Raw genomic sequence first — 23,481 nt, forward strand, 5'->3', positions numbered from 1 at the left:
CTATCCACAGCTTTTTTAAAACTAAAAGCTGTGAGTGTAGCATCAGTAGATTGTGAGGACAAAAAGATTGACAATATTTATTAATACCCCTGTTGCTTCCTTTGAAAGTAAGCATCTCTAAGCTGAGTATTAATTATGAGGGGAGAGTCTCTGTATTTGGAAGAAAGATCCCAAAAGAGGATCATCTCTCACACTGGACTGGCCACCATCCCCATGGACAGAACTCAGGGGTAAGGATGGAAAGGGGGCAGCAGAGTGGGAGGATGGTGAGGAAGCCTCCTGTATCCTTCTCCAGGGTCTCCACATGGGTAGGGCGGGGATGAGGATAGCACCTGTGGCCTGAGACTGCCCTGAGCATGGACCTGGCAAATAAGCCTTTGATACATACACATCATTGTCATCATTATTTTGTATTATCACAGAACCAGAAAGGACAAAAGTAACTGGGAAGGGCTCGTGAAGGGTCTTGGGGAACCTGGGGTGGAGGTGACCTGTGGCCGGCCGCAGGCAAGTGGGGACCCTCCAAAGCAGGTCAGCCCCGAGTAAAACCCCAGCATTTGTCCCCACAGGACATCAGCCAGCAGTGTGAAATCATGCTGCCTTTTCTCTGGGGTGGCAGCTGCAAAAACTGCCACCTCTTTGTTAAGGACTGTCTTGAATGCTCCTACTCTCTCCTTGGAAGTTTCCGGCACCAAAAAGCCATTGAGTCGGGCCTGGCAGCGTCTTCCAGCCCTGCTCAGGGAAGGTCCACCTTCCTCCTCCTCCAGGCCCTTTGACCCTGCCTGCCTCACAGACTGGGCAAGGCCAGGCCGGCCGTGGAGTCTGTCCTTGTGAAGCCTGCACCACACCCAGGCTTTCCTGGAGCAAAGTCAGCAGACTTCTTCTGTGTGTGGCCCAGAGGACTGGGGTCTCATTTGTGGTAGGACCGCAGGTTATTTAACCCCCCTGAGACTGCATTCTCTCATTTATAAAATAAGAATAGTGGCCATCGCTATGTGATGGGACATTTGGGAGTACTAAATAAAAAACAGGCTCCTGATACCCAGCCTGGCCTCTGACCCAGGTGCACACTTCGCTCCTTCCTCCTTCACCCTTGGCCCCCGAGAGACCAGCCCGGAGGTGCAGATGCCTGGTCCAAGGGAATGGGGAATTCCCCGCATGATCCCCAGGCAGAGCTCAGGGTCCAGCCCAGAGGGAGGCCAAGAGGAAGGAGGCCCCAAGCTGCTTTGTGTCCGCACCACCTGTCCTCGGGGAAGTGCCCTGCAGACCCTCAGAGACAGACAGGGCTCCTGCCTCTTCCCAGCATCATCCTAAAACACCCTGTAACATTTCTCTTACCAGGTCAGGGGAAGGGCCACAAGTCTGCCAGCACGCTTTTCATCGCTTCAAGTTAGCAGTAAAACCAAGAGCACACTTTGACTCTCCAATACCTTGAGTGACACAGCCCGAGGACGGACAGCATTGAAATCTCCCCTCATTTATCGCACCCCTGCCCTCTCTTTTCTCCCCCACTTTCATCACCCAGGCCCTCGGCATACTCCAATGCTCCAGAGGACATTTGCATTCAGATCTTTAGGAAGTTGTAAATGCCAAGTCTCCTGACTTTCTAGCCAGCATCACTTAGAAGTTGCCGCGCTGTTTCTCTCTCTAGATGAGAAAGTTTTTTGAGGACAACTTTTTAAAAGTCTGATAGAGGTTTAAAAAAACGAGGGATTTACAATTGGATTCAGAAACTGGAAAAACGTCATGGCTCAAAGGATTCCATTGATCCCCTGGGGGCAGGAGCCAACACTCATCCTCTGCCTTCCAGGCAGAACTGTGGGCTACACAGCCCGGATCCAGGGGCCTTTGTCTCTGGCCAGGATCCAGCCTCCAAAGTCCGGAGGCCATGAGCCGGGCCCTGCTCCGGAGCCCTGCCCCAAGCCTTTCCTCAGAAGCCGCCCAGCCTGCGGGGACTGTGGGACCCTCATCAAGACAGTAGCCCAGCCGCCCCTCTGTATCCTGAGGCTGCAGGGACAGGAGCCAGCACCACGTCAGGAGGTTGCTGAGCCCAAAGAAGAGATGCCACGTCTTCCTCCACGCCCGGAGGGCCCATGACAAGCTAGAAATCGTGGGTAGAGGGTGGCAGGGCTCAGACTCCAGGAGGGAGCCAGAGACAGCTGAGGGTGGGGCTCCCTGCAGGGGCACAGGTGGGCCTGGGTTGCCGGCAGAGGGCACAGGCCAGCGACTGCCCGTCAGGAGCAGAGGGCTCCAGTGCAGCCAGCGCACACTCAGCTGTCAGAAGTCAGCGATCAGGCTAACTTTAACCCATTGTACTTCCTAGTGGTAGCTAAAGATACCGAATATCATCTTTGCAACGATTTCATGTGCACACTGATCTCTTTTTCTACCTTTATGTTCATAGTGAAAAGCGCCTGCAACTGGGTTAACACGTGCACATACACATGCACACACATGCGCGCACACACACACACACACACGTGCACACACCTCACTACCACAACCCACAAACAGAAGCATCTGGCCAGAAACCTCCCAGTTCCTTCCACCTGAGTATGGGCCCCGCCACAGGCCCTTCTCACAGATGTGAGGCTGTTTCTCCAAGGAGGCAGCTCGTAAGGCGGTCCCTGCCGCAGCTCTCTGGAGGGTGCGCGCCACCAATCTCTGGTCCGGCCAGAGGCCCTCACCTCCTGCCTCTGTTCCGCATGGAGGGCCACAGATGGGGAGCTCTGACGGGCACCTTGGCTCCAGCGGAGCCGCTGTGGGGTGCAGAGGCTTGCGCTGGATGCTCCAGGACTCCCTTCTGCCGTCAATTTCTTCATCTCCGGAGAGGGCGCCTCGGGGTTTCCGCAGGAAGAAGGAAGGAGCAAGTAGAACTGGGCGTTTGGATATTTCTGAGCCTATCTTGAGGGCCAGAATCCTGGGTGTGTTAAATTAAAAACCAATGCTAACCTACATCAATAGAAGGTTAATATATTGAAACATTACTTGGGCAGCTTTCTTTTTACTCCAAACTTTGAAATGGGGCTCCTACATATACCAGATCCTGGTAAAAGAAGCAATTTCCAAGTCTGTGCCAGTGGGAAGTGCCACATGTTCTGCCTTCAACAGAGATTCCAAAGCCAATTGATCCATGAGAGGGTCTGACGAATCACACAGAAAGAAAAACGCGTAACTTTATTAACCCGTCATTTCCCAAATATATCTGACTATAAGTTTTCTCCTATGTCCCCATCTAGTTTTATCTGGTGGAAGCCAAGGGCTATCTTCGCAGAACACCTAGTACCACATCATCGCATACTGCTGCCCCTGGAACCCAGTTTAAGACAGTTGGTTCCCAGGAAAAGGCTACATGTCCCGTGCTAGGACCAAGGCAGTCATCCTCCAGCTCCTTCTTCCATCACACTGCCCCTCATTCCTCTACAAAGTGCATTGGCTTCAGGCAAACTAACCAACTTGAAGAGTTCATGAATATTTTTAAAATTCTAAGTCTGCTAATATCTTTCTTTCTAACTGGCTTGTCCTCTTCAAATGCCACATGTCTGAATCGTATCCACCCTTCTAGGTTTAACTCCTACCTCCTTTCAGTGTAGCCCATCCAAACCTCCAGCCCCAGTACTCACTGCTTCCTTCTCTGCTACAGGCTCTCCTTGGGGGCCTGTAGCATCCTTGCTAGGCTCTGTCCTCCTTCCAAGAAACATGTGTGGCCTATTCGGAGAATTCCTGTAAGATACTACATAAGATGACTATCTGAAAGACACATAGTCATTAGATTACCTAGGGTCAAATCAAAAGAAAAACATCTTAAAGGCAACTAAAGGGAAGGGGCAGGTCACTTACAAAGGGAACCTTATCAGGCTAACAGCAGAACTTTTAGCAGAAACCTTGTGAACCAGACAAGACTGGGGACCAATTTTTAGCATCTTTAAAGAAAATCAATTTCAACCAAGAATTTCATATCTTGCAAAACTAATTTTTATAAGAAAAATAAAAATAAAATTATTTTCAAATAAGCAAATACTAAGGGAATTCATTACCACTAAATCTGCCTCACAAGAGGTCCTAAAAGTAGTTCTAAACATGGAAATGAAAGAATGATACCTGCCACCACAAAAACACACTTAAGTACATAGCCTATTGACACTATAAAGCAACTATACAACCAATTCTACATAACAACCAGCTAACAACACAATTACAAGATCAATTCCTCATTTATCAATTTTTTTTTTTTTTTTTTTTTTTTTTTTTTTTTTTTTGAGACGGAGTCTCACTCTGTAGCCCAGGCTGGAGTGCAGTGGCCGGATCTCAGCTCACTGCAAGCTCCGCCTCCCGGGTTCACGCCATTCTCCAGCCTCAGCCTCCCAAGTAGCTGGGACTACAGGCGCCCGCCACCTCGCCCGGCTAGTTTTCTGTATTTCTTAGTAGAGACGGGGTTTCACCGTGTTAGCCAGGATGGTCTCGATCTCCTGACCTCGTGATCCACCCGTCTCGGCCTCCCAAAGTGCTGGGATTACAGGCTTGAGCCACCGTGCCCGGCCTCATTTATCAATATTGACCTTGAATGTAAATAAATGGGCCAAACATCCCACTTAAAAGGCACAGAGTGGCAAGTTGAACCAAGAAGCAAGACTTCATTGTCTGCTATCTTCAAGAGACCCATTACACAAGTAACAACACCCATAGGCTCAAATTAAAGGGATGGAGAAATATCTATCAGGCAAATGGAAAAAAAATGATCAGGGGATTCTCTTCCCATATCAGACAAAACAGATTTTAAACCAACACTGATCAAATAGGGCAAAGAAGGATATTACATAATGTTGTTCAATTCAACATGAAGACCTAACTATCCTAAATATGTACACACCAAACATTGGAGCACCCGGATTTATAAAACAAATTATTAGAAATCTATAAAGAGATTTAGATAATCACATAATAGTAGTGGGAAACTTTAACACCCCACCTACGGTGTTAGACAGTTCATTGAGGCAGAAATCTATCAAAGATGTTCTCATCTTAAACTCAACATTTGACCAATCAGACCTAGTAGACATCTAGAGAATGCTCCATCAAACAATATCAGAATATACCTTCTTCTCATCTGCACATGGCATATACTCTAAGATTAACGACATATGGAGCCATAAAGCAAGTCATGACAAATTCAGAAAAATTAAAATCATTACCAACCACACTCTCAGAACACAGTACAAGAAAAATAGAAATCAGTACAAAGGTGATCTCTCAAAGCCATACAATCACATAGAAGTTAAATAACCTGCTCTAGAATGACTTTTGGAAAAAGAATAAAATTAAGACAGAGACAAAAAATTATTTGAAACTAATGAAAACAAAGACATAACATATCAGATTCTTTAGGAAGTAGATAAAGCAGTGTCAAGAGGAAAGTTTATTGCACTAAATGCCTATATCTAAAAGTTAGAAAGATCTCAAACTAACAACCTAATATTACACCTAAAGGAAATATAAAAACAAGAGCAAACCAACCCCAAGTCTAGCAGCAAAAAATAAATAACCAAAATCAGAGCTAATCTGAAATAAATTGAGATGCAAACATTAACACAAAAGACCCATGAAACCAACGTTTGTTTTTTGAATGAATAAACAAGAGTAACAGACCACTAACTAGATTAATGAAGAAAAAATAGACAAAATCAAAATAAACGCAATCAGAAATTACAAAAGTGACATTAGAACCAACCCCACAGAAATACAAAAAATCTTCAGAGACTTTTGTGAACACTTCTATGCACACAAACTAGAAAAACTAGAAGAAATGGATAAATTCCTGGAAACACACAGCTTACTAAAATTGAACCAGGAAGCCACTGAAATCCAGAATATACCAATAACAAGTTTCAGAATTGAATCAGTGATAAAAAGGCTACCAACTAAAAGAAAGCCCAGGACTACATGGATTCACAGCCAAATTTTAACGTATACAAAGAAAAGTTAGCAGTAATCCTACTGAAATTATTCCAAAAACACTGAAGAGGAGGGACTTCTTCCTAACTTATTCTACAAAGCTGTATCATTCTGACACAAAAACCTAGCAGAGATATAACAATAACAAAAACAATCTTCAGGCCAATATCCCTGATGAATATAGATACAAAAATCCTCAACAAAATACTAACAACCTGAAGCTAGCAGCACTCTAAAAGTTAATTCATCACAATGAAGTACGCTTCATTCCTGGGATTCAAGATTGGTTCAACATATGCAAATCGATAAATATGATTCACCACATAAACAGAATTTTTTAAAAAAATCATAATCTCAAAAGAGGTAGAAAAGGATTTCAATAAAATTCAATATCCTTTCATGATAAAAAAAAAAAACTCTTAAAAAATTAGACATTGAGGGAAAATACCTTAAAATAATAAGAGCCACATATGACAAACCCACAGGCAACTTCTACTGAATTAGCAACAGCTGGAAGCATTCCCCTTGAGAACTAGAACAAGACAAGGATGCCCACTCTCACCATTCCTATTCAACTAGTACTGGATGTCCTAGCCAGAGCAATCAGGCAAGAGGAAGAAATAAAAGGCATCCAAATAGGAAGAGAGAAGGCAAAATTATCATTCTTCACAAATGATGGTTCTATACCTAGAAAACCCCACAGGCTCTGCCAAAAGGCTCCTAAAACTGATAAAACACTTCAGTAAAGTTTCAGGATACAAAATCAATGCAGAAAAATTAATAACATTTCTATACACTAATAATATTCAAGCTGAGAGCCAAATCAAGAATGCAATACCATTTACAATAGCCAAAAAGAATAAAACACCTAGAAATATAGCTAACCAAGATAGCTATAATGAGAATTAAAATACACTGCTGAAAGAAATCAGAGATGACACAAATAAATGTAAAAATATTTTGTGTTAATGGATATGAAGAATCAACATTGTTAATATGGCCATATTGCCCAAAGCAATTTACAGATTCAATGTTACTAAATTACCAATGTCATTTTTCAAAGAATTAGAAAAAAACTATCCTAAAATTCATATGCAACAACAAAAAAAGCCCAAGTTGCCAAAGCAATCCTAAGCAAAAAGAGCAAAGCCAGAGGCACCTCACTACCTGACTTAAGACTATAGTACAAGGCTACGGTAACCAAAAGAGTATGATGCTGGGGAAAAAAAAAAAGCAGACACATAGACCAACAAAACAGGATAGAGAACCTAGAAATAAAGCTGTACACCTACAACCACTTGATCTTCAACAAAGTCAACAATAACAAGCAATGGGGAAAAGACTCCCAATTCAATAAATGGTGTTAGGATAACTGGCTAGTAGTTATTGCAGAAGATTGAAACTGGATCCCTACCTTTCACCATATACAAAAGTCAACTCAAGATTAAATAAATATTTAAATAGATGACCTAAAACTATAAAAATCCTAGAAGAAAAACTAGGAAACACCATTATTGGCATTGACCTTGGAAAGTCTGATAACTATGTGTCTTAGGGATGGTTGTCTTGTATCTTGCAGGGGTTCTCTGAATTTCTTGAGTTTGCATGTTGATCTCTCTACTGAGACTGGGGAATTTTTCATGGCCTATAGCCTCAAATATGTTTTTCAAGTTGCTTACTATCTCTTCTCTCTCAGAAATGCCAGCGAGTCATAGGTTTGGTCTCTTTAAATAATCCCATATTTCTCAGACGTTCTGTTCATTTCTTTAAAATTTTTGTCTGACTGGGTTGACTTGAAAGACTGGACTTAGAGCTCTGAAATTCTTTCTTCAGTTTGCTCTATTATGTTGTTAAGACTTCCAATTTTATTTTGAAATTGCTGTAGTTAATTTTTCAATTCCAGAAACTCAGTTTGGTTCTTTCTTAAAATGGCTATTTCATCTTTCAACTCTGGGGTCCTTGGATTGGGTTTTAACTTTCACTTGAATCTCATTGAGCTTCTTTGTCATCCAGATTCTGAATTCTATGTCTGTCATTTCGGACATCTAAGTCTGGTTAGGATCCATTGCTGGGGAGCTAGTTCAATCCTTTGGAAGTAGGGAGACACTCTGACTTACTGGAATGCAAGGGTTCTTGCACTGGTTCCTTCTCATCTGAGAGGGTTGGTGTTTCTTTATCCTTTTGAAGTTGTTGTCATTTGGAAGGGTCTTTTGTTTTTACAGACAGTGTTGTATGTTATGTATAGTCACTTGGCTTCATTTCTGGGTGCTTTCAGAGGACCAAGGCTCTGTATGGGTTCCTTAGCTGAAGCTAGTTTCCTGCATTGGGTTTCACAAGCAATGCATGCTGAAGGAATTTGTTTTTGTTTGGTGGTGTAATTCAGGCTGCGATACAGTAGATGGCACTAGGCTCTTAGCACCTGTTTTGTATTTCAGTGCATTCACAGCAGTGCTCTGAGGAGCGGGAAATGGAGGAGGTGAGAGATGAACTTCCCTTACCAAGTTCATTCATAAGCCTTGAAGGAGGCCCCTCTAATCACGGGCACTACGCCCACATTTCCTTAGCCCCAAGGCAGGCCCTGGCGGGCTACACTCTCCACTCCCTTACGGGTTGCCCAAGCCAATAGTTAGGTCACCAAGAGACCCACAACTCCCAGAGACCTGCTGGTCCTCTGTGCTCGGTGGAGTCAGAGTGGGTTGTGGGGAATGTCTGTGGGTGCAGGCACCAACTTTTTCTTTTTCGGAGTCCCCTTTGAAGAACGGAACACAGACACTCCTATTTGTTTACATATTGTCCATGACTCTTCCCTCTACAGAAGAGCTGCATATTTGCAACAGAAACTATATGGTCTGTAAAGCCTAAAATATTTACCGTCTAGCCCCTTACAGAAAAAGTCCACCCAATTTTATTCTAGAGCATCTCAGCAGGTTTGTATTAGTCAGCTCAGGATACCATAACAAAATACCACAAACTGGGTTTCTTAAACAACATAAATTTATTTTCTCACAGTTCTGGTGGCTGGAATTCCAAGATCAGGGTGCCAGCAGCATCGATGTCTGGTAAGGCACCTTTTCACTGTGTCCTCTTACGGCCATGACTCTGTGGATGTGCATGGAGAGACACCTCCCTGGTGTCTCCTCCTCTTCTTACTGAGACATCGACCTATCAGATTAGGACCCCACCCTATGACCTCACTTCACCTTACTTACCTCCTCAGGCTGTATCTCCAAATAGAGTCACATTGAAAATTACAACTTCATCATATGAATTGGGCAGGAGGGGTGGATACAATTCTGTCAGTAACAGCAGTTTACCACTTTGACATTATATTTATTGTACCAATCTGCACAACAAATTTGAGAGTAGCCTTATTTCAGAAGATTGACAGATCTTTGAAGACTACAACTAAATATCTCATCCACTTCAAATAAATACACATATGTGAACAAAATATAATTTCAGCATATAAAATCTAAGTTTTTGTCACTTTTAAGCCACAGCATAAACACGTCTGAAGCCAAGATTTCCTCACACCCTCATTCTATCAATCTCCATTACACTAAGTAATAACTGTTCTCATTTCTATCACTATAGACTAGTTTTATCTGTTCTATAACTTTATGTGAATCAAGCTTGTCCAACCAGTGGCCCGTAGGCCTCATGTGGCCCAGGACGGCTTTAAATGTGGCCCAACACAAATTCTAAACTTTCTTAAAACGTGATGAGATTTTTTTAATGATTTTTGTAGCTTATCAGCTATTGTTAGTGTTACAGTATTTTATGTGTGGCCCAAGCCAATTCTTCTTCCAATCTGGCCCAAGGAAGCCAAAAGACTGGACACCCTGACCTAAATGAAATCATGCAATACATACACTCTATTGCCTAGCTTTTTACAAACAAAAATATTTTTGAAATTTATCCATCTTGTTGTATATAGCAATGATTAATCCTTTTTTTTTGGAAAATACATTTCAATTTTTATACTGAATTTTTGTAATCATTGTCATTTTGACAAACATTTGGATTGTCAAAAAACTCTGTGACAGCTCTTGGCTGTTGTGAATAAAGTTATTGTGAATAGTCTTATTCAATCATTTTGTAAAAATATATTTGTATGCATCTTGAGTAAATACCTAGGAGTGAAAATCTTAGGTCCTAAGATAGGTTTATATGTAACTTTATGAGAAAATGGAACAACTCTCCAAGTAGGCTGTGTCATTTTGTATTCCTAACACCAAGGTATGTAAGTTCAAGTTATTCCATATCCTCAGAAACAGCCTGAGAAACATCCTCAGAAACAGCACTAAACTGACATTTAGTGCTGTCAGTGTTTTTAAGGTTAATGTTTCTAGTGAATGTTTAATAATATTCCATTGTGGTTTTAATTTGCATTTTCTGGATGATTAATAACATAAGCACATTTTCTTATGTTTATTGGCTAATCATATATTTTCTTTTGTGATGTGGCTATAGAAAGAAGACTTGTATCCACCTTTTAAAGTGGGTTAGTTTCATTTCATTATTGACTTCCAGGAGTTCTTTATATATTTTAGATTGAAGTCTTTTGTCAGATACTACATTGTGAATATTTTTTTCCCACTCTATGGCTTGCTTTTTAATTTTCTTAATGGCATCCTGTCTTGGGTTTTAGGTTTCATTATGACAAATCCAATTTATCAATCTCATTCTCTTATGGTTAATGTTTTTGTGTCTTCTCAAAAATGAGTCCCTATTTACCTCAAAGTTACAAATATATTCTTCTATGTTTTCTTCTAGTAGCTTTTAAGTTAATTCTATGCTCTATCACGAATTCACTCTATTAGGATGTGAAGTAGTTTCTAGGTTCAGAGTTTCTCGTGTACTTACCCAGTTACAGATCTATTTGTTGAGAACAATTTTCTGGCCTCTTTTGTTGAAGGCTTATGTATCCTACATATATGGGCCTACTTTGGGCCTCTGTATCTGCTCTTTGGATCTACTTGTCCAAGGATTGAATTTATTTTCTGTAAAGGGCCAATGTAAGTAATCATGTTAGGTCTTTCAGGCCATAATGATCTGTGATACAACTATTTAGCTATGTTCTTATTATAGTGGGAAAGCAGTCTTAGAAAACAGATAAATGAGCATGGCTATGTTCCAGTAAAACTTTCTTCGTGGACACAAATTTAACTTCCACATAATTTTTGAGTGCCACAAAATATGATTATTCTTTTGATTTTGTCAGACTTTTAAAAATATAAAAAGTATTCTTATCTCTGTAGAACATCAGGCAGTATGATATCAAGCAACAAGCTTTATTTTGCCCACAGCTGTATTTTGCCAATCCTTGTTTTCACCTATCCTTATTCCAAAACTATAATGTCTTCATTACTTTAGTTGTATAGGTGATCTTGAAAGCAGTAGTGTAAGTCCTTCAACTTTGCTATTTTTCTTTTTCAAGATTGTTTTAGGTAGTCTATTAGTTTTAATAGCAAAAACTGCAATTACTGTTGCATCAACCTAATAGATTATTTGTATTTTCATATAGACTTCAGAATCAACTTCTCAATGTCTACAAAAATGTCTGATGGGATTTTGGGAGTTCATTTAATCTACAGAACAGTTTGGAGAGAAGTGACGTCATAACACCATTGAGTCCTTCAATTCATGAACACTGCATATGTCCTATTTATTTACTTCTCTTAGCAATGTATTGAGATTTTCAAAGTAAAAATCTTACCGATATTTAGTTAAATTTATTCCTAAGTATTTTGAATTTTTGATGTAATTAAAATGGACTCTTTAAAACTAATTTTTCAAATATTTGTTGCTAGTATATAGAAATCAACAAATTTTTATATATTGACTTATATTCTACACATAGTTAAATTCATTTAGTACTTAGTAGTTTTGTGTGGATCTATTAGAATTTTCAAGTTTTCTATGTAAGTAAACATGTCATCCAGAAAAAGTGCCAGATTTACATTCACCTATCCAAGACTTCATACCTTTTATTTCTCTTTTTTGCCTATTACTCTAATTTGGATTTCCAGTACTATGGAGGATAGAAATAGAAAGAGTGGATAATCTTGGCTTGTTGTCAATGTTATAGAAAAAGCAGTCAGTAGTTCATTGTTAGTTGTAATTTTTTATAGACATCCCTTAACAAACTGCAATGGTTTTCTTTTATTCATGGTTTAGTGGGAGCTCGTACACAAAAGGAAGTGAACTTTTGTCAAAGATTTTCTTCAATACCTACTGAGATGATTATATGGTTATTTTTCTTTTTTATTCTGTTACCAGGGTGAATTATATTTCTTGTATATTTCCGGATTTGAATTACTAAATGTAATAAAGTGTTTTGCGTCTGTATTTATACAATATTACTTTCTTGTGATTTTCCACGTTTGGGTATCAGGGTTATGGTAGTCTTACAAAATAAAGCGAGTAGTTGTCACTTCATTTAGTTTGAGTGACTTTGTTAGATTTTTTAAAAAAAACATTCTTTAAATATTTGATGAAGTTTACCAGTGAAACCATCTGGGCCTAGAGATTTTGTTTTGTTTTGTGTGTTATGGAAGATTTTAATTATAAATTCAGTTTCTTTAGGAAATATGGAGCTCTTAGAGTTTTTCTATTCTTTGTCATGTATGATTACTTGTGCTTTTCAAGGAATTTTGCTATTTAATCTGGGTTATCAAATGCACTCATAATTCTGCTCACTTTTTAATGTCTAGGATATTTGTAAGAACATTACAAAATCTGTCATTCTTGATATTGGAAAGGCCAAATCTTTTTAGTATTTCAAATATGTAAAGATCCCTCTGCTTTCTAGGAGATAAAATCTTTCTAGGAGATAAAATCTAGGAGTGGCATAAAATCTGGAATGGCATTCAAGGCTTTCTGCTCATCCTGGTACTCATCACATGCTACCTCCTGTAAAGTCATGTTCCCTGAACCACATCTATTCAGGAAGGGATGGATGGTGTTTCCTTGACTTTCCACAGCTTCTAAGAGCTCTGACAGTTCCTACCATATTATATTATTAGTAGTAGTTCATATCTTTCTTTTATATTGAATGAAAAGTTTCTTGCTAACTGTAACTTCAGAGCCTGCTCTGGCTATAAAGCCTTAATTAGTAAGAAAGGGAGGCAGGTAGGCAGGCAGGAAGTCAAAGGTGTTCAAGGGTAATTGTAATAGTCCACATTGCCCTCTATATAACAGACAAATTTGCAGGGCCTTTTCAGCTTAAAAGCAATCCTGGGAAAAACACAATAGTTCCAGAACAATGCTCAATTAAGGGTGGCTTTCACAGTGATAAGAATGGATTGTTAATAAAACATTTAAATTTTTTTGCATAATATTTTATAACATCAGAATCACACACATGAATCAAGCCATTGGGATGTACAAGCGTTTTGGAGCAAGGAACTTTGTTTTCTTTGCCTCATTTAGGTGGACATGAGGAGAATGGACCTGCTTCCATGAATGGAATGCCCTGTGACTCGCAAAGGCCTCCTTAGTCCCACGGGTTGACCACCATGTTTGAGCAGTAGGGTGGCAGCCCTTTCACCTGTGTTGGTAATAGTGGAATTGCTTTACCTGTCATCATCTGAATTTGTTCTTAGAGGTGAGACAGAAAAGAATTCACCCTGGTGGACAGTTCAACATTATACAGGATCCCAGGGACCAGAGTTAATTTCTCCTGGGCTGCTTACCGAAAACATAGAGCAGGGGAAAGTCCTAGAACCAGTGTCCTAGAACCACTATTCTGGAGATAAGACTTCAAGACGAAAAAGGAGAGATTTGTTGTAAAGTATAAGAAGAGCATGAACAGAGATCTAGACATGAAAGTAAACATTAAGTAAAGAGCCCACTGATAACACTCTAGATCCCCCAAAGAAATCAGGGAATTTCAGCACCCAGGGGAGAAGAGTAGGGAGAGGCAAATACAGAGATACACTCCATATTTTCCACCTAGTCTCAGTCCTGGCCTGAGTTGGCTTCTTCACTCCTGCAGGTATCAAGTCCTGAGACTTCAGACTTTGGGGTGAGCCAAATTCAGCCACCTCTTCCTAACAACGTCATCTTGTGCAATTTTTCTTATAGTTTCTGACTCGATTTCTCATCTCTCCTTTTCAGGATGAAGCCCACTGCTCAGAGTTGAAGAAAGGATCTGAAATATCAAGGAGAAATTGCTTTGCACAATACATGCCACCTAGAAGGTCTTCAGTAGAGAGTTGTTCCCAGTTTTTACTCCAGCGGGCCGTCCTAGTATTTGCTGGGGAGTACAGAGAGCAGCTGGGAGTGCCCACTGTCCTGTTACAGCAGAGCACTTTTATTCCGCTCACAGGAGAGTCATTGGGAAACAGGATTGCAAGAGCAAGAAAATTCCAAGTATATGTGTTGCCTCGTGCAGCTGTTTCCGTAGGCATACAATGGTGTTGTGTTGTTAAGGAAACTTGCTGTCAAGCAGCAACACAAATAAAGCATTTAGCTTTATTGAGTTATATTACAATAATTATGGAAAATAATGGGCCCCAGATGTCATTTATTCAGTGGGGAGGGACAATCCCCTCATTGTCCAATGGCCCATGGAGCCAGAGAGATGGTACCCCAGCATGCTGTAGTCCAGCCTCTCCCACTGACCACCTGAGCCTGCTGAAGCTGGCTTATATAAGGCTTTGGAAAGAAAAAGGGCTACTCTCTGGAAGTCAGGAAAAACTGTTCCCAGATGTGTGTTAGACAAGGTCAGGATCTCGTGTGTAATAAGCAATTTTAGGCCTGAATTCTCTAAGGACAGTGTGTATGGGCCTGTTTTCGCCCAGTACATGGTGTCAGAGTCCTGTCAGCAAAACATGGTAGAATCAGTCAGGAGATCTAACAGAAGTGCTCTTGGAGGCAGAACTTCAGAGAAAGAATTAAGTTTTATGCTGAGAAATCATGATTCCACACTCTGGAGTGAGAACTCTGAACAGTTCACTCTGTGGCCACGTACTTGTATTTCTACATAGATGGAAGGTCCCAGTCCTGGAATTCTGGTCCTTCTGCTCCTTTTTCTCTAAGAAACAGGTGGAGCTTCCTCCTAAGTGCCAAGTCATTTCCCAATTAATTTACAAAGTATGTTTGTTGGCAAATTGTCCCTGCCTGAAATCACCTTCATTCTTTTTTCTGTCCAGTAAATACTTCATCTTTCATGATTCAGTTTAAACATTCACTCCTCTGGGAAAATTCTATCCCTCCACCACCATTATACTTACCAGAAGAGGCTTATTCTATTATAACTTCTTATTCCCAGGATGATGAAAACATTTGGCATTAGTTTGTATGTCTCTTTATCATTACTATCCTATTGTGTTCTAAGCATTTGCTCACCAACCTCTCTCTGTCTTCTAGACTAGCTTCCCCAGCAATGAACAAAAACAAAACAGTCTACATCTGTATTTCTAGCACAGGGGCTGGCACACACTGAGTGCTAAACTGAATTGAACAGATGCTGTAAGCAACAAAGAGTCCAATTTTGCAAGATCTCACTGAGGAGGAAGGTGCTGCCCCAAAGCCAGGTGTTTTATATGAGTTACTCTGCTGTCATAAATCATGACTGGCACTAGCTACAGGCACCCCTGCAGGACGGGCTTCCCCACAGCATGTCCCACAGGACATCCATGGCCAACGAACTGTTGCTCATTCACAATAACTCCCGAGATGTATGTCTTAGGATGGGTGATGCTACAGACCCCCCCGCCTCCCTGCAAGCACTGTATACAGGGTTGTATGCACCCACTGGTGTGTCAACGAGTGGTTCAGAAACTGACTTATGAACTAACTGGAAGTTATTCTTCTGATAATTGCTTACCTTGTGCTACTTTAAATTTTCTAGTTATATTCAGGAGGACTTAGTACAGCCACACTAACGGGGTTTCAACAGGTTTTGTTTCAACTCCACAGTCTAGCTGAAATAGCATCCTATTGATTGGCAATATGTACCAGGAAACTTTAAAGTGGTTTTGGTCTCCTCTGAACCATTTATTCTCTTTCCATGAAACTCCTAAGGTAGCAATCAGGCTAACAAAAAATATAGTGTGGCAACAGAATCATTTATAATCCAAAAATTGGAAAAAAAAAAAAAACAAGCTATATTTACAAATAATTTCTAGTAAAGTAAGAAATTACAGTATCATTTTAGTACAAAACAGTAATCAATTATATTAACAATGGATTTCTTATATAGTAGCACATATTTAAAATTAGAAAAAAACCCTCAACCACACAGGCCATCTTCCCCTCAGCAAGCCCTAGGGAAAGCGCTTGGAGTTTTAAGCATACTCATCCAGGAAACGACTCCATGTGCATACAGAAACTGAGGGAGGCTCACTGCAGCATTGATCTTGCAAGTAAGAAAAATTAGAAACAAATGTCCATCAAAATAGCCTGATGCAATACTTGTGGTTATTCACAACATACACAACAAGAAGCAGAGACTTTCCAAACTTTTTTGACCACAAAGTACAGTAAGAAACACATTTTACAGGGTGAACCAGTAATGGCAGATTGCACTTTCCAAGGAGGCCTCAACAATATGACCCACCTCACATGTCCCCTCCCCTTAGGCCTAAGCAACTGGCTTGGTCAGTAGCATATAGTGGAAGTGATGCCATGTGTCTTTCAAGGCTGAATGTCTTAATCCATTTTCTGTGGCCATACAGAACACCTGAGACTGGGTAATTTATAAAAAATAGAGGTTATTTTACTCACAGTTCTGGAGGCTGAGAAGTCCAAGATCAGGTGACTACATCTGGTGAGAACCTTTCTGCTTTGTCGTGACATGGCAGGAGGCATCAAATGACTAAAAAAGCAAACATGCTATCTAAGGTCTTTCTTCCTCTTCTTATAAAGCCACCAGTCCCATCATGGGGGCCCTGATGACCTTACCTATTTCTAATTGCCTCTTTAAAACCCCACTTCCAAACACCATCAACATATAAATTGAGAGATTTAGAGATTAAGATTCTAACACATGAAATTTTGGGAGAGATGTTCAGTCCATAGCACTGTGTCATAGATATGCTAATACTTTAGCCTAATTCACGTGGAGCTCACCATGCTAGGAGGAAGCTCAAACTGGCACATGAGAAGAGAACACTGTGTGGTGGGGGATGTTCCAGCTGATAGCCCAGCTGTCGCCCTAGCTGCCATCAACTATGAGATACAAATAAAGATGCCTTCTGATGATTCTGGTTGGAGTGTGGGGTAGAAGGGGGAAGATGTCTTCCCAACCTTTTATTATTCCCATCTGGGGCTGCAGGTGTCATGCAGCAGAGGTGAGCCATCCACCATCCACACTGTGCCCTGCCCAACTTCTGATCTGTAGAATCCATGAATATAAAAAAATGTTTTGGGAAGGGTAGTAGCAATTGTACCTGGAATGCAAGTATTTGTAACTGAAATAAAACTTGTGCTAATAATTCTTACCCTTAAAAAAATTCAAGCCGTGCTATAGAAAAAAATGAGAACCTCCTCTTCCATGGCATTCTTTGATCACTCAATCCCATCTCGTCCAAATAAATTCTAAAGATACAGGGATTCCTTCCTTCCCTCCTTCTTTCTTCCCTTCTCTCCTTCCTTCCATCCTTCCTTTTTTCCTTCCTTCCTTTTTCTCTTCCTTTCTTTTCTTCCACCTGGAAATACTCATTGTTCACCTCCTAAGTTTCAGGTACTCTGCTCAGTGTGGGGGCTCTGGGGGTGACACAGACACAGACGTATCTGCCCCACAAAGCTATAACCCATATGAAAGGAAAGACATATAATGAGCTTGAACTAATTTAATTCTTTATACAATAAAGAGGAGTACCAAGTGCATAGAGCTTTTAAGGGCCCAGCAAAATATTTAAGACAACTACAACAAATTATTGACCACAAAAAATTTTTTAAAGCTGTAAATACAATTGAATGTTTTTTCAAATATCTATAAAAATAACATGGCAACTAGAAATCCATTTCAATTTGTATGATTGTATATTAAGATTACATTTGGTATGGGGTATGGTTGCACTCACATATGCTTGCTAGGATGGAGGGTGGAGTTATATACAGTAGGTGTGTCAGTAGGCTGCAAGGTGGGTAAACGGATGGGTAGGCAGGCCCAGAACGGGCACAGTTTTTTATCATGCCCTAGTGGTAAGTGTTATGAGAGGAAAGCTCTGGTGCCTGGAAACCCACTGACTTTTGTTTATGTGATGCAAGCTCCCAAATTCCTGAAAACCAGGAATATGTAACAGAGTCATTGTAATTTAATGTATTTCATGTGTCCACTGTGCAAGGTGTTGATACGGGCTCTGGGGAGTATTAGGCAGAATCACTCCTGCCCTCTGGAACTTACAGTCTTCTCTTGAGGATGGGGCAAGAGATTTGTTCTAAAGGGACAGGATAGTCAAGTAAGGGGGATGTTGAATGGACAGACCCTGCTCTGTGAGGGTTAAAGGGTCTGAGAATAAGAGAATTGGGGAATATGCTCAAAGAAGAGCTGATGTTTGAAGTGGGCCTCCCCCAGGCTGCACAGACCAGATTGAGGGCCTGGGTTGAAGAGCTAGCAGAATATTCTGAATTCACAGTGGTGTGACCCTAAAGGACCAATTTATAGCTTCACCTCATGTATGGATTAAATAAGATGTAAGGATTAAATAAGTCCACAAATGGGATGTGCTTAGAACAGCATATGGCATAGCTTATGTGCTTAACAAACATCAGTTTGTTATAATCTTTACTCTTCACTGAAATAACAATGGTTATTTAACACAGTCAATGTGCCAGGCATTGGGTTCCTCTACTTGCATAGGCTAAGATTGCCAGACCTCATGAGGACACCTCATTATCTCCAGGGGTGACTTTGAGTTAATTTAAAAAATGATTCATTCCTTATTACCCATTCCTTAGGACGTTCTACTGCCCTTTTTCAGAACATCATATATGTGTAAATCTATAAATATGAATATGAATCACACAGTGTTCTGACCTCTTGTTGGCCTTCATACAAATATGAACATCACATCATTCCTGCCTCCAGGGCCAATACTCAATTCCAGGGAGTGATAGACACTTTTGTAATCCAGCATGAGAAAGTACAAAGCGGAATTGTTTCCCAACAGCCAAACGTGGGGTGAGGAGGAGACTGAGAAAGGCTTCCCACAGGGGCTACTGCATGAGCTTGGTCTTGAAGGAGGAGTAGACCTTCCCAGGGATGGAGACAGGGTGGATCCCTAGCAAAGGAAACAGCCAGGTAAGGGCCTGAGTGGCGACAGGGTTCTTTGGGGAACTCAATGTTGTCTGGTATGGGCAGGGTAGATGGGATGGATCGTAGACAGGTGAGGCTGGAGAAGTGGTGGAGAGTTCAAAGGAGTCTCGTAATACATATGGACAGAGGGAAGTTCAAGGACAGAAGGACAGGAAGCCACGAGGAGCGTCAGTCCACAGATGCCAGGTCGGACACCAGTTCATTCTGGCCCATGACGCTGGCTTCAGCTCAGCCCCTTTGAGGTACACACTTGGATCCCAGTCAAGGAACTACCTTTCTGATCTTTCTGATTTTCCAGAATATCTTTAAATCCTGATCATTCAGCACATGTCCCAAAGTTTGGTTCATGCATTCATTCACTCATTCCACAAATATCTATTGTTTGCTTTGTACCTGACACCACTAAGCTCTAAAACCCAGTGAAGACGTTGCCATTGCCTTCAAGCAGACATTAGCTGGAGGGAGACAGGTAAATAAATCAGCAATATTCTGTGGCAAGATAAGTGAGAAAATAAAATAATATGCTCTTAAAATGGAATGGGGTAGGAAGAGGAGAGACAAAGGGCAGAAAAAATGGAAGGATGGCTCTTAGAGAAGTAGAATCCTGAGGTTCCTGCAGGATTCTACAAGCCTGACAGGCAGTTCTTCCTCAAGCTCTGGCTTCTCTTTGCTTAACAGTTCTTCCCTCCATTCATCTGTAAGCAGCCGAGAGAAACCAGGCCATACCTTCCATACTTTGCTTTGAAATTTCCTCTGTCAAACATCTGAGTTCATTGATTACAAGTTTTGCTTTCCACGCAGCAGAAGGATGTGACTGGGCAAAGCCTTCTGCAATTCTATAGCAAGAATCATCTGTGCCCTCACTAGTAGCACCTGTAGCTTCCAAATTTCTACCAACAGTCTGCTCAAGGCAATCTGGGCTTTGTCTAGCATGTGGCTAAACACTTACCCAGCCTCTGCTCATTGCCCAATGCCAAAGCTGCTTCCCCATTTTTAGGCATTTGTTACAGCACCATCGAGCTACTGTCATTCTACTTCCTACTGTCATCAAGTGGAACGACATAAAAACAAAACCAGCAGGAACTGGCTTAGGCAACGTGGGGGGCTGCCTAGGCAAATCCGAAATCCTTAGGGCAGGCTGGAACCTGTTGAGCAGGAGCAGGCACTAGAGTTCCAGGTGGAATTTCTTCCTCAGGAGAACCTCAGCTCTTTCTTCTTTTAAGGCCTTCAAGTGAAGTGGACCAAGCCCACCCAGAATATCAAAGATGGCCTTCTTCATTTAAAGCAAACGGGTGGTAAATGTGAAATCACATCTACAAAATAGCTTCAGAGCAACACCTAGACGACGGTTTTGCTGAGTGACTGGAGACTGTGGCCTCGCCACATTGACATACAACACTGACTCTCACCAGAAGGGAATCCATTCAGGATCCCAAACCTCAAGAAGCACAGTGTAGGGAGGAGAGTTATTTTGTAATTAGTAAATGCCAGGCCTCCTTCTTATACTTCACCCACGATGATATTTACCTGTAATCATCACAGGAATGCGATCACATAGGTGCTGCAATGAAACTGGAATTGAGAAATGGAGCCAAATGTAAATAACTCAGGCCAAGTCACACGGCCGGGAAGTAGTGAGGCTGTGATGTGAAATTACACTGTCTGACTGTAATGTTTTTGCCCTAAGACCTTGTCCAAAGAAGGAGTGTGCTGCTGGCCCACGCTTTGTCCCTGACAATCAGGCACATGAGGAGCTCTGCAGTGCTTCCCACGCTAGGGAAATCCAAGTCACTGCCCATCGCATTTCTGCCCAGCCACACATCTGCAGCTGGCTCTGTGTCAGTTTCCCAGGGCTTCTGTAAAAGAAATCACAGCAAAGGCCAGGCGCAGTGGCTCATGCCTCTAATGCCTGCACTTTGGGAGGGCGAAGAGGGTGGAGCACATGAGGTCAGGAGTTCAAGGCCAGCCTGGTTAACATAGTGAAACTCCGTCTCTACTAATAATACAAAAAATTAGCCTGGCATGGTGATGTGCTCCTGTAATCCCAGCTACTTGGGAGGCTGAGGCAGGAGAATCACTTGAACCTGGGAGGTGGAGGTTGTAGTGAGCTAAGATCATGCCATTGCACTCCAGCCTGGGTGATGGAGTGAGACTCCATCTCAGGGGGAAAAAAAAAAGTCTCAGCAAAGCAGTCTCAAAACAAGAGAGATGTATTGGCGCACAGTTCTGGAGGGTGAAGTCCAGGGTCAGGGTGTTCCTCAGGGCAGCATTCCTGAGACTGGTCAGAAGCTTTCTTGGCTTCTCCCTAGCTTCTGGTGGTTGTTGGCAATCGTGGGACTTTTTTGGCTGGTGGCAGCATGACTTCAATTGTTACCTCCTTCATTGTATGGAGCGCCCTCAGTGCATCTCTGTTTTCACACAGCACTTGCCTCTGGGCGTATGTGTCCAGATTTCCCTAATGTTATAAAGAGCAGTCACTGGATTAATGTCCTTTCTAATCCAGTAATACCTCATCCTAACTTGATTATATCTGCGAACACTCTCTATTTCCAAGTAAGGTTACATTCACATGTACTGGGAGGGGAGACTTCAACATAACTTTTGGAGGGACACACTTTAATCCCCAATAGGCTCATACCAGTAGGAGAAAGCTAAACTCTGAAAAGCAGTCACAGTGTTTTCCCTTGACCTCACACTGTTCTTTATTTTAAAAAAAAAAAAAAAGCTCCATTTCTCAAACTGGGCAACATGGCAAAAACCCTTCTCTACAAAAAAATACAAAAATTAGCCGGATATGGTGGCACAAGCCTGTAGTCGCAGCTACTTGGGAAGCTGAGATGGGAGGATTACCTGGGTCCAGAGAGGTCAAACCTACAGTAAGCTGTGATAGCACCACTGTACTATAGACTGGGCAACAGAGTCGAACCCTGTCTCAAGAAGATTAAAAAATACATAGAGAGAGAGAAAAGAAAAGCTCAATTTTACTAATTCTGCTGAATGTGGCCTTTGGCGTTTCATTTTTCTAGAAGTCTCCTAGAGTCTCGAAGTTCAGTCTGGTTAATACTGGGACATCCCTGATACTTGCAAGACACTGTGAACCTTCTCATCCGTGTGCAACATTTAGATTGAGAGACAATTGTGTCTTCGTGTTAGCACTTCCAGGCACGCAAAAAGACAACTCAAAACCTTGAAAAGTTCAAGCAGGAGAGCTGTTGACAACATATTGGAAGCTAAGCTGTTCCTTGTCGTTATAAACAAAATTTTTAACTATTTCAGCAAGTTAATCTCTGGGATGTTAAGAAACTTCTAGTTAGAAATTGTGTCTTTACCATCTTATGGAGTGCTTTTTACATAAGCTTCTCTAGTATAAGCCTGAGCCTGAGTTCTCATCTCCCTGAACTCAAATTCCCTGTGCTCAACCCTCCAAAATTTGGGAGGGAATAAAACATAAGTGGTTACCTTGTGTTTATTTACAAATGGCTAGAGATTCATTAAAAGGTGTTGCATATTAAAGCTGCCTGAATAAGAACAAAAGAGGCAGAGAGAAGAAGAAAGAGAAGGAGTGGGAAAGATGGGAATATGAATGAGAGGGAGCAAGTGATACGGAAATCAACAACAACAAAGAGACCAGGGAATTGAAAGAGAGAATGTGAAGGAAATGAAGGTATTGAAGCCACTCAGAAGGGAAAATAGGCAATGCTGGAATGATGTTATGAGAAAAATTATGCTTGGTAGAAAAACTTCCAACCAAATAGCCCTCTGGTGCTCAAGCTTGTTCTCAAAATAGGATTAATTTGTTGCTAAAAAGATAGAGATTTGTTGGCCACACAGATGAAACAGCCAGTCCCAGCCAGCCCTGGAGGCTGTGGCATGGTCCTCCTGGTCATGCAGGAGACAGTGGAAGGCAATGGGAGGGTGGCCAGAGCCTCTACATTTGATGTGCTGAGTTAACCTCCCACACAGCTGCCCCCAGCTCAACACCCACCAGGTACATCTGGACAAGCCCCATGTGAAGTCACGGGCTTTGGAGGCTGACTGAGCCTATTGGCTTCCTTGCTGGGCTACTATTGACTTAGGGCAAGTTACTGTCTCAGTTTCCAGATTCCTCAGCTGTGAAATACAGACAAAAGCTATCTTGCAGGGTTGCTGTGAAGATAAGGTGCTGTAATAACCTGTGAAAAAGGGCACCCAGCTCGGAGGCTGGAACCCTCCGAGGTGCCAGGAGGTGCCAGGCAGCCTCCACTTTAGTGTGTGTGGTG

At 41.6% G+C, this 23,481-nt stretch overlaps 1 protein-coding gene across 5 annotated transcripts in view; it reads right to left on the bottom strand.

Moving 5' to 3' along the window:
- The window catches only part of RNF144A (ring finger protein 144A), a 424,395-nt gene that overhangs the window by 248,101 nt on the left and 152,813 nt on the right, over positions 1-23,481 (bottom strand). Inside the window, exon 9 of one of the 5 annotated variants that reach the window (XM_074012422.1) lies at positions 16,692-16,777. The exons of 3 other annotated variants lie outside the window; for them this stretch is intronic. In XM_074012422.1, coding sequence (XP_073868523.1) covers positions 16,721-16,777 — 57 coding nt within the window. In that variant the 3' untranslated portion in view covers positions 16,692-16,720. Of the gene's footprint in view, positions 1-16,691; positions 16,778-23,481 lie in introns of those variants that run through there. One more of the 5 variants, XM_045369849.3, reaches the window with a different exon arrangement.

This window comes from Macaca fascicularis, chromosome 13 (genome assembly GCF_037993035.2).
Source record: "Macaca fascicularis isolate 582-1 chromosome 13, T2T-MFA8v1.1".
NCBI lineage: Eukaryota > Metazoa > Chordata > Mammalia > Primates > Cercopithecidae > Macaca > Macaca fascicularis.